Source organism: Rhododendron vialii, chromosome 1a, assembly GCF_030253575.1.
Source record: "Rhododendron vialii isolate Sample 1 chromosome 1a, ASM3025357v1".
Taxonomy (NCBI): Eukaryota; Viridiplantae; Streptophyta; class Magnoliopsida; order Ericales; family Ericaceae; genus Rhododendron; species Rhododendron vialii.
In genome coordinates, this window is record NC_080557.1 from 6,009,970 (window position 1) to 6,021,865 (window position 11,896).

Sequence of the window (11,896 nt, forward strand, 5' to 3'; positions counted from 1 at the left end):
CTCCGCTTCTCACAAGTGCAGCAGTGCAAATACAAAACAAAATCTGGTAATGAAATACCAAAAAGAAACAATTAACTGTAACAACTTGATCAGTCATAAGACTCATAACAGCTTAATCACACCCACTACATGTTTAGTCTAGATCAACGACGGCACCAGAAATTTTTCTCGCACACACATTAAAAAGCTTCAAATGTTTCAACATCCGTATTAAATCTTGATTATCAATATTATGTAAACTTGTGATTCAAGAATGGTTATGGGAGAAGTTAGGTTTATTGTTGGTATATCTATCAGGAATACATGCACTTCTAGAACTAATTTTTCCCTATACATAAGTTCAAACACACACTTCTCGATTTTCTCTTGACAAGTTTTCATTTTTCAAAATCCTTGCATAACAGCTTGATTATAATATGTCGAAGCAAGATTTATGTGCTAGTAATTTGTAATTCCAAGTGACTGGCCAAATACAATATTGGCCTAAAGTAGATACAGTACCAATGAAGACTTCTTCAACGTTCTTGGCGAGGTGACTAGAATTAATGTTTCACTTTTTCTCAGTAAACCAATAAGCTCAATTTGGTGTTCATTGCACCACCAAATATGTAATTCCGTTGCAGAAAAAAACAGAAGTAGAATCATGAACAGTGTTTGCATCATTTTAATTTTTACAATCTCCGTTCGTACATATATGCCCATTTCCTATCCTCGGAACGTCAAATTGTCAAACTGGGTGTGAAACATGAAGATATCATGTGGTACATGTGAAGTGGGTCAGTGATGTAGCGAAATCAGTTGAACTAACATGCCAAAGGGGATGTTAACACACCTGGGTCAATCGATTGTTGGGTCAAAGACGGATTTCCAGTCAATCATGACTTCAGGAATGTGTGCAATGAAGCGCCAATATTGGCCTTTCCTCTTTTCACATTGTCGTTTCAGTATCGGACATCCTTCGATCCACAAATACAAAAGCGAGGGAGTCAGCCCTTGCTCCGGAAACGATGCGAGGTTGGGGCAGCGAGAGATAAACAAATCCGAAAGCGAGGGAGGCAGCCCTTGCTTTGGAAACGATGCAAGCTCGGGGCAGCCAGTGATATACAATTCCGAAAGCGAGGGAGGCAGTCTTAGCTCTGAAATGGACGTGAGCTTGTGGCAATTTCCGATTTCAAGTACTTCAAGAGAGACGAGGTTTTCAAAGTCCTTGAAAGATAGCTTCTCCAGATTTGGGAAGTTCATGTACAGAACGACCAGAGAGGAGGGAAACGACAATGTCCCATCTTCTGGAAAGGACACCCCATCACAACGTCGAAGGGAGAGTTTTCTGAGAGAGTACAATCGGTGCAAACCACCCAGCTTACCGATGTCGACATTCTCGATGGAAAGTGAAGTGAGGTTGGTGAAGTAGGAGGAACTTCCTTCATCAAGAATGTGGGAGAGGAGTCCTGTAACCGCAGGATAACCGCATAGCTTCAGCTCTTCAACAGAAGTGAGGTTTTTGTACGCGCGGTTTAGAAGGGGCTCGAGTTTCTCGCAGGTAGAGATATTAAATTCCCTAAAATTGGTTGTGGGAAACCATCCTTCCGGAAGGGACTCCAGATTATGACACCGATTTATCTTCAGTCGACTGAGATTCTTGAGACCATTATTATTTTGCATGACATCTGGTAGGGTTTTGAGGCGCCCACACTCTAAGATCTTAATAGATTCAAGAGATGGACAATTGATCTTAATCCCCTCCTCTGCTATTAGCAACTTTAGCTCTGCACAATAACTAACCGTCAGTTCTTTGAGAGCGGGTGGGAGCCCACTTCCGGAACTTAAGTACACGAGTGATGGACAGGAATCAATATACAGCTTCTCAAGATTATTCAGCAACGTCAAATCAGGTAGGGACACCAGCGCATCACAGTCCCAAATCTGCAGCTCTTTCATCGTAGACGGCAACACAGGGAAAGAGATGAGGCGTGGACACTGGGAGATGGAAAGCTCTTGAAGAGATTTGAGGTCATCTCCTTCTTCTCCTTCTGCAAACAAGGAAATAAGTTGGGGGCAACCTTCAATAGTGAGACGTCGGAGGGCAGGGAGACGGTATTGTAGTCTCCCTTCATCCTCCCACAATGTTGTGAGTTCTTCGAAACCGCGGAGAGATAATTCTTGGATTCCTGTCAGCTCTTCAAAAATCCAACTGGGTAGGCATATGTGACCCCGAATATTTTCCATTTCAAGGGAAGTCAGCGAGCTCAAGAGGCTATGGCTTGAGTTTTTGAGCACTACTTGATCTCCAACTTCTAAACTAACCAAGGAGTCGGCAATAGAAACATCTTTTAGATGCAACGACACGAGTGAATCAAAGTGAAGCATATTTTTCACTTCATTCAGCTCCGTAGGGCTTGGGATCCACGCTACCACCAACACCGGGCACTCCTCAATATCCAAATTTCTTAAACGAGGAAGATTTCTTGGCAACTCATGCGAAAGCTTTGGACATCTTTTAATGGAGAGCTTTGATAAGCGAGCAAATGCTTGAGCTCCCTCCTCGACTCCAAAAGGAGTCCAGTCTTTCCATTCGGGCATGTCGTCGAAGGTTAAAATCTTTAGAGCTGAAAAAGGATTTGGGCAACCCATCCCATAGAACTCAAGTCCAACATTACGTACTGTCTTCATACCTTGAATGTAGAGTTTTGCAAGCGATGGTAACTGCCCCAGAGGTGGCAAGGAAGTGCATTTTTCACAATTTTGGAACTTCAAGTAGACCATGTTGGAGAACAAAGAATTCCCAACCCAATTTGGGAATGTGAAGCCACCGTAACCATTAATGGAAAGCTTTTTTAACTTCTTGTGAGGTTCTAGCATATCAATCACTTTTGATTCAACACTTTCGTTGCGAGAATTATCCGAGATGTTACTCCATTCCATTGATAGCACATCTAAGCCTTGTTTATCCTTCAAGTTTGCCTTCCTCGCATCAACCACATTCTCCAAGCGTGATATGCTAAGTGTCCCTCGAAGATGAATCAAGTTGCCCAGCTCAGTTATCGTAGACACGTTGCCATTACCAACAATAAAGTTTGATAAAGTTTGGAGACTAGTCAATTTTCCTATATTTGGAGGCATTTCTCGTAAGGAATTTGCACCAGTAACATCGAGATGACGCAAACTAATCAAGTCACTAGTGTTTGCAGGCAACATCTTGAGATTTTTACAATCCCTCAAAATTAGCGTTTGTAGATTGTAGAGGGTGCATATTGATCCCGGCAAAATTAAAATCAAGGCACATGAAAGGTCAAGGTACCTTACATGCTTCAAATCCCCAATCGAACTCGAAAGTTCACCAATATTATACATTTGCAAACTAAGCACACGTAAACGTCTAAGACTCGGCAACAGACGGAGGGGAACGTCGCTTGTCAAGTAGGACGCATCTTGATACCTAGACCCACATGGTAAAAAAGTCCGCAAATTTTTGGCTTTCGTAAAGGCCTCAAACTTCTTTATGCCATCACGATCCCTGCGTGTGTAGGATGAATGTCGAGCCTTACTGATACTTTCATCTCCTTCACTCTCTTTCAACTTATCCTCCAGCCTAAAACAAGTTTTTCTTGCAAGAAACTGAGCCAAATCATTGATGAGATCATGCATAACAAATAGTTCACCACTACTTGATGGTTGAAAAAATGACCTCGATAACAATTCATGGAAGTACTCACAACCAAGATCTTCCATTTGCCTTTCCCCTATTTGCTTCGGAATTAAGCCTTCTGCCATCCACAAGAAAACTAGTTCCTCCTCCTCAAATTCGTAATCCTTGGGCAAAATGGAACAGTATGCAAAACACTTCTTCAAATGCGAAGGGAGGTGATAGTAACTTAATTTCAAAGCTGGAAGAATGTGACTTTCCTCTTCTGATAACTCCCATATTTTACTGTTTAATACTCCTTTCCATTCATCCTCGGTCAACTTGCACTGTAGAAGGCCACCAAGTGTCCTAGCTGCCAAAGGCAAACCTTTACATTTTTTCATAATTTCCTTACCAATTGAAACCAAATTTTGATTTGCATCCATACTTCTACCTTGAAATGCATGTTGTGCAAACACTGACCAACACTCATCCTCGGATAGTTCCTTTAGGAAGTGATATTTATTGGGTCCCGCCATTGTAAATGCAACATCACTGTTGCGTGTTGTTACAATGACTTTACTTCCCGGGGCCCCATCATTGAAAGGACTCTTTAAACTGCTCCAGTCGGCATGATTTTTGTTCCACACATCATCAAGAACAATCAAGAACTTTTTACCAGCCAATTCCTTTTTTAGCACAACTTGAACTTGAGCCAAGGTTTTAAACTCGCACGGCCTTTTAGTGACAAACTCAAGAATAGCTTTTGTCACTCCTACAATGTCGAACACTTCTGATACACAGACCCATGCTTTCATCTCAAAATATTCATCCACCATCTCGTCATTGTAGACCATCTGAGCAAGGGTGGTCTTGCCGACCCCACCCATACCCACAATCGGGACTACACCAACCTTGTTACTACCAGATTGATCACTTAGGAGCAACTCTAGTATCGCCTTTTTATCGTTATCCCTACCATACAAACAAGGTTCAATTATCAAAGCCGAAGTTGGTCGTCTTTGAGGAGCTTTACCAGACCCCGTTGCATTAATGTTTTCCAAGCCAAACCCCTTCCTTCGATCAAAAAGGTCTTGCAACCTTTTAGTGATCTCATCCATCTTGGTCCTCTTGGACCTCATTCTAAAATCAGACACTAGAGTGCTTGAATTGAAACTTGTGCACCAATTAGGTAAGAGCGCACGTACCTTGCTGGTGCTAGCTCGAGGCTCTTTCATCACTTTTCGTCGCAAAGCTTCAGTTGCAAACTCGTCCAGTATGTCATCCAAATCATAAGTCAACTCCTCAAGATCCTCTAGCCACAATTTGATTCCCCGATCACGATCAGTGATTTGTTTCTCCTCAGCATCTGCAACCACCGCCTCAACTTGTTCCAACATCCTCTTCCATTTCGTCAACAGGGTATCAATCCGCTCCTTACGTGCAAAGTTCCATAGATCGCCGGATGCTAACTTCTCGAATAGCACCTTAATGAGTGGACCAAGAAATATTTCAGCCATTTTTTGTTCAGTGGAGAAGGAAGTTGTGTTGTATAGCGAAACCAATGGCTACTATGCCTGAGTGCTGATAGGTACTCACCAAATAGAGTTATGCTAAGGAATCTGCTTTTCTTTGTCCTGACTCTAGCTACTTGATCATTGTTTATTTACTGTGCTTGCATTTTGTATAAAAATGTCAACTATACGTCATAAAAACCAACTAATTTAAAATAGGATAGAGAAGTGAAAACATAACTATGTCAGTTTTTAGGCAACCCAGATTGGCAAAAACAATAAACTGGGGGGGTTTGGTAGTTCAAAAAAAAATTATAACCAATTCGAGGGTTGTTAGGAAAATCCAGTAAACTCGAGTTTGGTAAAAGAGTTTGAGCAAATTCTGACCATTAATTATAACAATGGACGGCTAGAAATTGATTGTGTATGCGTAGCATTACAGTGGAAGAGGTGAGAAAGTTGACTTTGAGAATGATGGTGCTTGTTGGGACAGCGTATGTTAAAGATACTTGGGTTTCCCTATTGAGAGAAACTTATTTATGGAGGTTAATCTCGTATGTCCTAAAGTGTATTCAAACAATCTGGATTTTCAAAGAACTCTTTCCTAGAAGAGTTCTTTGAAAATCTTGATTGTTTCAATACTCTTTTGAACGCGCGAAATTGGGCGATGCTGTAAACAACTTATATATTCGCAGAGAAGCCGTGAATAAGTATATCTCTTTCCTATTTTCCTCTTGGGATTCTTCATGTCACATCTCCATTAAAATAATTCTTCAAACCTAGAGCCAAATGCAAATCTAAGCACCCTAGCCAAACGCGTCATTTGACCCATTAATTCAAAGCATCATCATATGGAGGAACCTTGGTAAGCTAGAGAAGAGAATCCACTGCCTGGAAAATCCGAAATGCTAGTAAAAATAGAGAGAGAGAGAGAGAGAGAGAGAGAACAGCAGTCAGCAAGAGATAAGAAACACAAGCTCTGCATGAAATAAGTTACATGAAAGTGTCTAGGACCGTCTATTCTCTTTCGTGAGTACTTACTGTTAGGATCGTGAGGAACACTACACACACAAACACACGCAGTGATTTCAGAGAAAAACTCCATTTGATTATATATTCACACAATATACAATAAAGATGAAAAAATTATCCGGGAACCACACGCCAGTTCCTCTCCGGGAGGCCACAACCTGGCCCGCCACGCTCGCCTCACCCTCTTCCTCACATTATGTCACACATAAATCTCAAATACGCCTCGGTATTTATAGAGTATCAAGCCTTGACCTCCAAGGCTTCCTACTGCCTTATAATTCCTTTTCCTACTCGGATTAGGAAATACACCAAGAAGGAAACTCTTCCATAGTAATACCGCCAAGTATGGAACTCCTCCAACTTGCCATAGGATTTGATTCTCTAACCAAAACCAAATATAATATAACTACACACGAATAATTACCAAGCACCCCCTCGATAAATTATCACACGTGGGTGAAACCCAACAATCACCCCCTCGCCCATGTGGGATGATTTTGCACCTCCTCACCTAGGTGCACCGGAGTGCTCGCATCCTTACCAGGATGCAATCCGTGACTTCATCTCTCCTTCTCATGCGGCCGCATACCATGGAGAGAATCCAATCACAAAATCCACAAAGGAAGAGATCCCAGCGATGCATTATCTGGTCTCCATCTCAATCCCTCTGTCCGGAGCTTCCGTGAACATCTCTCAACAACCAGTTGCCCGCTGTCTGCAGACTATTCCATACACAATTTGATTCGGTAACCGACACTCCTGTACATCTCAGGTCATGACTCCTCGTACTCCAGTGCCCTTCATGTGTGTCTCCGCAATTGTTGCTTCATCTGTTCACTGTCACAAAAAATTCATACTGTTTGTTTAGTACCAAACATCAGCTCTATCTGTCTGTACTCTCCACAAGCATGTATCGGTTGCCCATTATCATCCTCATGCAGCCCAAATCACAACTGCAACTCCTGATGATAGGTCTTCAAACCCGATTGAACCAGACTGCCTCTAATCGCTGTTAATCATCTCCGCAAACCTTCGCTCTAGTAAGTGCCTGTGTCACTACCAACCCGAGTGTATCCTTGCTCACTAGTTTCGCGCATGTTTGCACTGATCAACCTCCGATCCCTGCAAGTCTGCTCCGTCAATCGTCCTTTCCGTCACTTCCAATCGCCTGTGCAACCTCCTCGGGTGACAAAAAACGAGGTTCGTGAGCACCTTTTTTTTATTTTTTTCAGAAATCGAACCCGTGGTTTTTCTGGTGACTCTCTTCTTCAACCCCGCTCTGATACCAATTGTTAGGATCGTGAGGAACGCCACACACACAAACACACGCAGTGATTTCAGAGAAAAACTCTCTTTGATTATATATTCACACAATATACAATAAAGATGAAAAAACTCTCCGAAAACTACACGCCGGTTCCTCTCCAGGAGGCCACAGACCGGCCCCCCCACACTCGCCTCACCCTCTCCCTCACATTATGTCACACATAAATCTCAAATACGCCTCGGTATTTATAGAGTATCAAGCCTTGACCTCCAAGGCTTCCTACTACGTACCTTATAATTTCTTTTCCTACTCGGATTAGTAAATACACCAAAAAGGAAACTCTTCCATAGTAATACCGCCAAGTATTGAACTCCTCCAACTTGCCACAAGATTTGATTCTCTAGCCAAAACCAAATATAATATAACTACACGCAAATAATTACCAAGCACCCCCTCGATAAATTGTCACACGTGGATGAAATCCAACACTTACATGTTTTTTTTTTTCATGTATCATAACATTTTCGTATGAATTATGTCTACTAAATAGGGAGTTGGATCCAGTCAAACGGCAGGGAATGTTACCAAAACGGCAGCATTGTACGAAGTATTTACAATTTGTTGAAATGCTGAAGGAATCACACTGCAGATTAATAAAGGAGTGTCATTTTCATTTTTCGCCCTTCAGGGAAAAGAAAAAAAAAGGGAAGACTTCTTTGGACGGCAAAACTTCTTTGGAGCATCTTTATCAGGGAAGACAAAATTTGATTTAAATTAATCTCCAAAACCCATTTTTTTAGTTTAGTTAGTAAATTTATTGACACCCCTTATATCAGACTCGCTGTACAAATTATATTCTTATTAAAATATTATTTTTTTACTCTTCTTTTTTTTGGTTTGAATAGTCAGTCTCCCAAATTCAATACAAAAGCAGAGCATCTGGCACTTGGGATGCGCAAGAGACAACCTGGATTTGCGAAACGTAGTAAAGTATTTAGTAGCAGGCGAACAGTATCTCGTATTCTCATTAAAATATCATTTTTTACTCTTTCTCTTTTTGGTTTGAAAAGTCAGTCACCCCAATGCGAGAAATTATTCGATGCCCCAAGAGCAATGACAGGTGTTGCCTTCCACCTTTGTTTTTTTTTATCTGCAGGTGCCTCCCACTTAAATATCTACTGACACGCGTTTTCTTCTCTCCTGTCCCATTGGACACAGCCTTTTCTCTAAAATTAAGTATTTCAAATTTCAATCCGTTTAAATGGGTGAGAAGATTTTATTTTTTTATCATTTAATTCTAAAGGGTCATAGTTAAATTTTGACTATAGGGCTCTCGTTGATTAACCCTAAGAAAGTCGTAGAATCAAATATCTCTTAGGACTAACCAACGAGAGCCCTAGAGTCAAAATTTAATTATGACCCTTTAGAATTAAATGATCAGATAAATAAAATCTTCTCACCCATTCAAACAGATTGAAATTTGGAACACTTAATTTTTCAACCTTCAGTTTATATATTTAAAAATATGGTTAAAAAATTAAGTGCTTCAAATTTCAATCTGTTTGAATGAGTGAGAAGAATTTATTTATCTGATCATTTAATTATAAAGGGTCATAGCTGAGCAAAAAAAAAAAAAATTATAAAGGGTCATAATTAAATTTTGACTATATGGCTCTCGTTGGTTAGTCCTAAGAGATATTTGATTCTACGACTTTCTTAGGGTTAATCAACGAGAGCCCTATAGTCAAAATTTAATTATGACCATTTAGAATTAAATGATAAAAAAATAAAATCTTCTCACCCATTTAAACAGATTGAAATTTGAAATACTTAATTTTAAAGAAAAGGCTGTGTCTAATGGGACAGGGGAAAAGAAAACGCGTGTCAGTAGATATTTAAGTGGGAGACACCTGCGTATAAAAAAAAAACAAAGGTGGGAGGCAACACCTGTCATTGCCCTTGGGGCATCGAATAATTTCTCCCCCAATGCAATGCAAAAGCAGAGCATTTGGCACTTGGGATGCGCGAGAGACAACCTAGCTTTTCGAAACGTAGTAAAATACTTCTTCCGTCCTATAATATTTATCCGGTCTGCAAAACGAAGACGTAAAAATAATACAATTTTTGTAAAAAAAGTTAGAAAAAAATTCAACAATTTACTAGATCTTGACGAGTTCTTTTAACTTTAGAAAAAAATTTAAATTTTTTTTTGAAAAAAATATATTATTTTATAGTCCTCGTTTTACGGATCGAACAAATATTATGAGACGGAGGGAGTATTTAGTAGCGGGCGAACGGTGTCTCCTGTACTCATTAACATATCATTTTTTGCTCTTCTTCTTTTTGGCTTGAATAGTCAGCCTCCCCAATTCAATGCAAAAGCAGAGCATCTGGCGCTTGGAATGCGTGAGAGACAACCGGACTTTGTGAAACATACTCCCTCAGTCGCATAATGTTTATCCGATCCGCAAAACAAGAACGTAAAAATAATACAATTTTTGTAAGAAAAATTAGAAGTTTTTTTAACAATTTACTAGATATCGATAAGTTCTTTTAATTTATGAAAAAAATTTAAATTTTTTCTTGAGAGAAATGTATTATTTTTTAGTTCCCGTTTTACAGACCGGACAAATAATTTGGGACAGAAGAAGTAGTAAAATATTTAGTAGCGGGCAAACAATATCTCGTGTTCTCATTAAAATATCAGTTTTTACTCTCTTTTTTTTGGTTTGAATACTCGGGGCTCATTCGGCTAAATAAGCCATTCGGCTTATTTTTTGTCCTTATTCAAATTTATTTCATATTTGTTAGTTTTTTTTCGATTTTTTTAGGATTATTGCTTTGTCATGACGAGAGAAATCTAAAAAGTAAAAAATTACGATCAAAATCTAAATTTCTTTGAATAAAAACGAAAATAAGTCAATAAGCTATTTTTTCCTTCTTTATTTAGCCGAATATACGAGGACTTAGTGTCCCCAATTCAATGTAAAAGCAGAGCATCTGGCACTTGGGATGCACGAGAGACAACCTGGCTTTGCATTCGTGAAACATAGTAAAATATTTAGCAGCGGGCGAACAGTGTCTCGTCAACCTTGACGAGGAACTGTAGCAATTGTAAAATTTTCCAGACAATCGAGTAAGAGTATTGAGGCTGATTTTGAGGCCATTTTGTGTCTTTGACTCTCTGAATTAGCCTAAAAGACATTTTGCCTTGCCTGATAAAGATGCTCTTATAGTGGTTATTTTAAAAATATCAAAAAAACGAATTTAAGTTTGTATAAGTTTGTCCGTCTGCATTTCTTGTAATTCTAACACTTGTTCATCTAATTTGTGTTCGAAAAATTTAATTATTGTCCTCCTATGATTGAATGCATCAAAAAAAATTGAACACTAAACATAGAGCCCGTTTGTCATCTCTTATCTTTGGGGATCAAATAAGAAGAGCGAATAAGAGGAGGATATGATAGAATGAGAGATTAATCAAAGAGCGCTGACTATTATATATTTGGTTTGGTTGGTAGTTTGCATGGCTAGATGAATTGGGAGGATGGTAATATAAAGGTAAGAACTAACTTGTTTGCTCTTCAAAATTCATTTCAAAGCACAAGTTTGAAGGTGGGGAGGGATAAATGGATAATGGGCGAACGGAACTAACTTATGCAGAATAATTGTTTGCTGGACAAGGTTGGAGTGGCCATAAATAGTCCCTTTACCATTAATATTAGTCCCGCTCCAAAGGGACTAATTTAATCTCCGGATCAAACAATATATATATCCAGATGTGTGTTGGAGAAAAAAACTGAAAGAAAATCAAAGTTGCAATTATGTGTCCGGCCTTGCAGCTACAAGGTACTATACCCAACCCTCTTTCAAAATTTACGGCACAAAAAGATGCTTCGCCAATATTTTGAAGAACATCGATAAAATGACACTTGAATATCAGCCAACCAGTTTTATCAAATAATTTATTTCTCAGTCAATTTACACCATTAACCCTCTCTGTTTCTCATTGTCTTTTTCAACTTTTGATTATAGTATCTTCCTATTGTTTAAATGATGTATCCACATAGGAGGGCAGACTAAGGATCACTTTGTTGATAAATACTTTATTGCGCAATATCAGAGAGGAGAGTATGAAGTCCTCTCTTTGTAGGATCTCAAAGGTTCAGTGCAAGAATGTTCATTGATCGTGTCGTTTCCGTATAAAAATAATTAATAAAACAGAATAATTACTACTATCTAAAAGATAGCGGTAAGTACTCCGAGTATCGTCCTCAGGGATTACGAAGGCTAAATTGCAATTATTTCAATTAATCTTAATCCGAGCAAAAAAGATTGATTGACTGTTGGTTTCTTAAAACTATTGAACTAAAATTAAAGACGATAGAAAAGCAGGAGAAGAATTGATGGGAAAAAGTTCTAGGGTTTCGAATCCACTCTTCCCCTTCGTAACCTAAATAT

General features: G+C 39.2%; 1 protein-coding gene across 1 annotated transcript; it reads right to left on the reverse strand.

Moving 5' to 3' along the window:
* Nucleotides 1–159: 159 nt before the first annotated feature.
* On the reverse strand, nt 160–5,210 carry LOC131299643 (putative disease resistance RPP13-like protein 1). Its single transcript, XM_058325229.1, has one exon. It carries the CDS (start codon nt 5,140–5,142, stop codon nt 838–840), a length of 4,305 nt encoding a protein of 1,434 aa, XP_058181212.1. The 5' UTR covers nt 5,143–5,210; the 3' UTR covers nt 160–837.
* Nucleotides 5,211–11,896: the final 6,686 nt, after the last annotated feature.

Coding starts and splice junctions, on each gene's coding strand:
- LOC131299643 (XM_058325229.1), bottom strand. CDS start 5,142: ATGGCTGAAATATTTCTTGGTCCACTCATTAAGGTGCTATTCGAGAAG.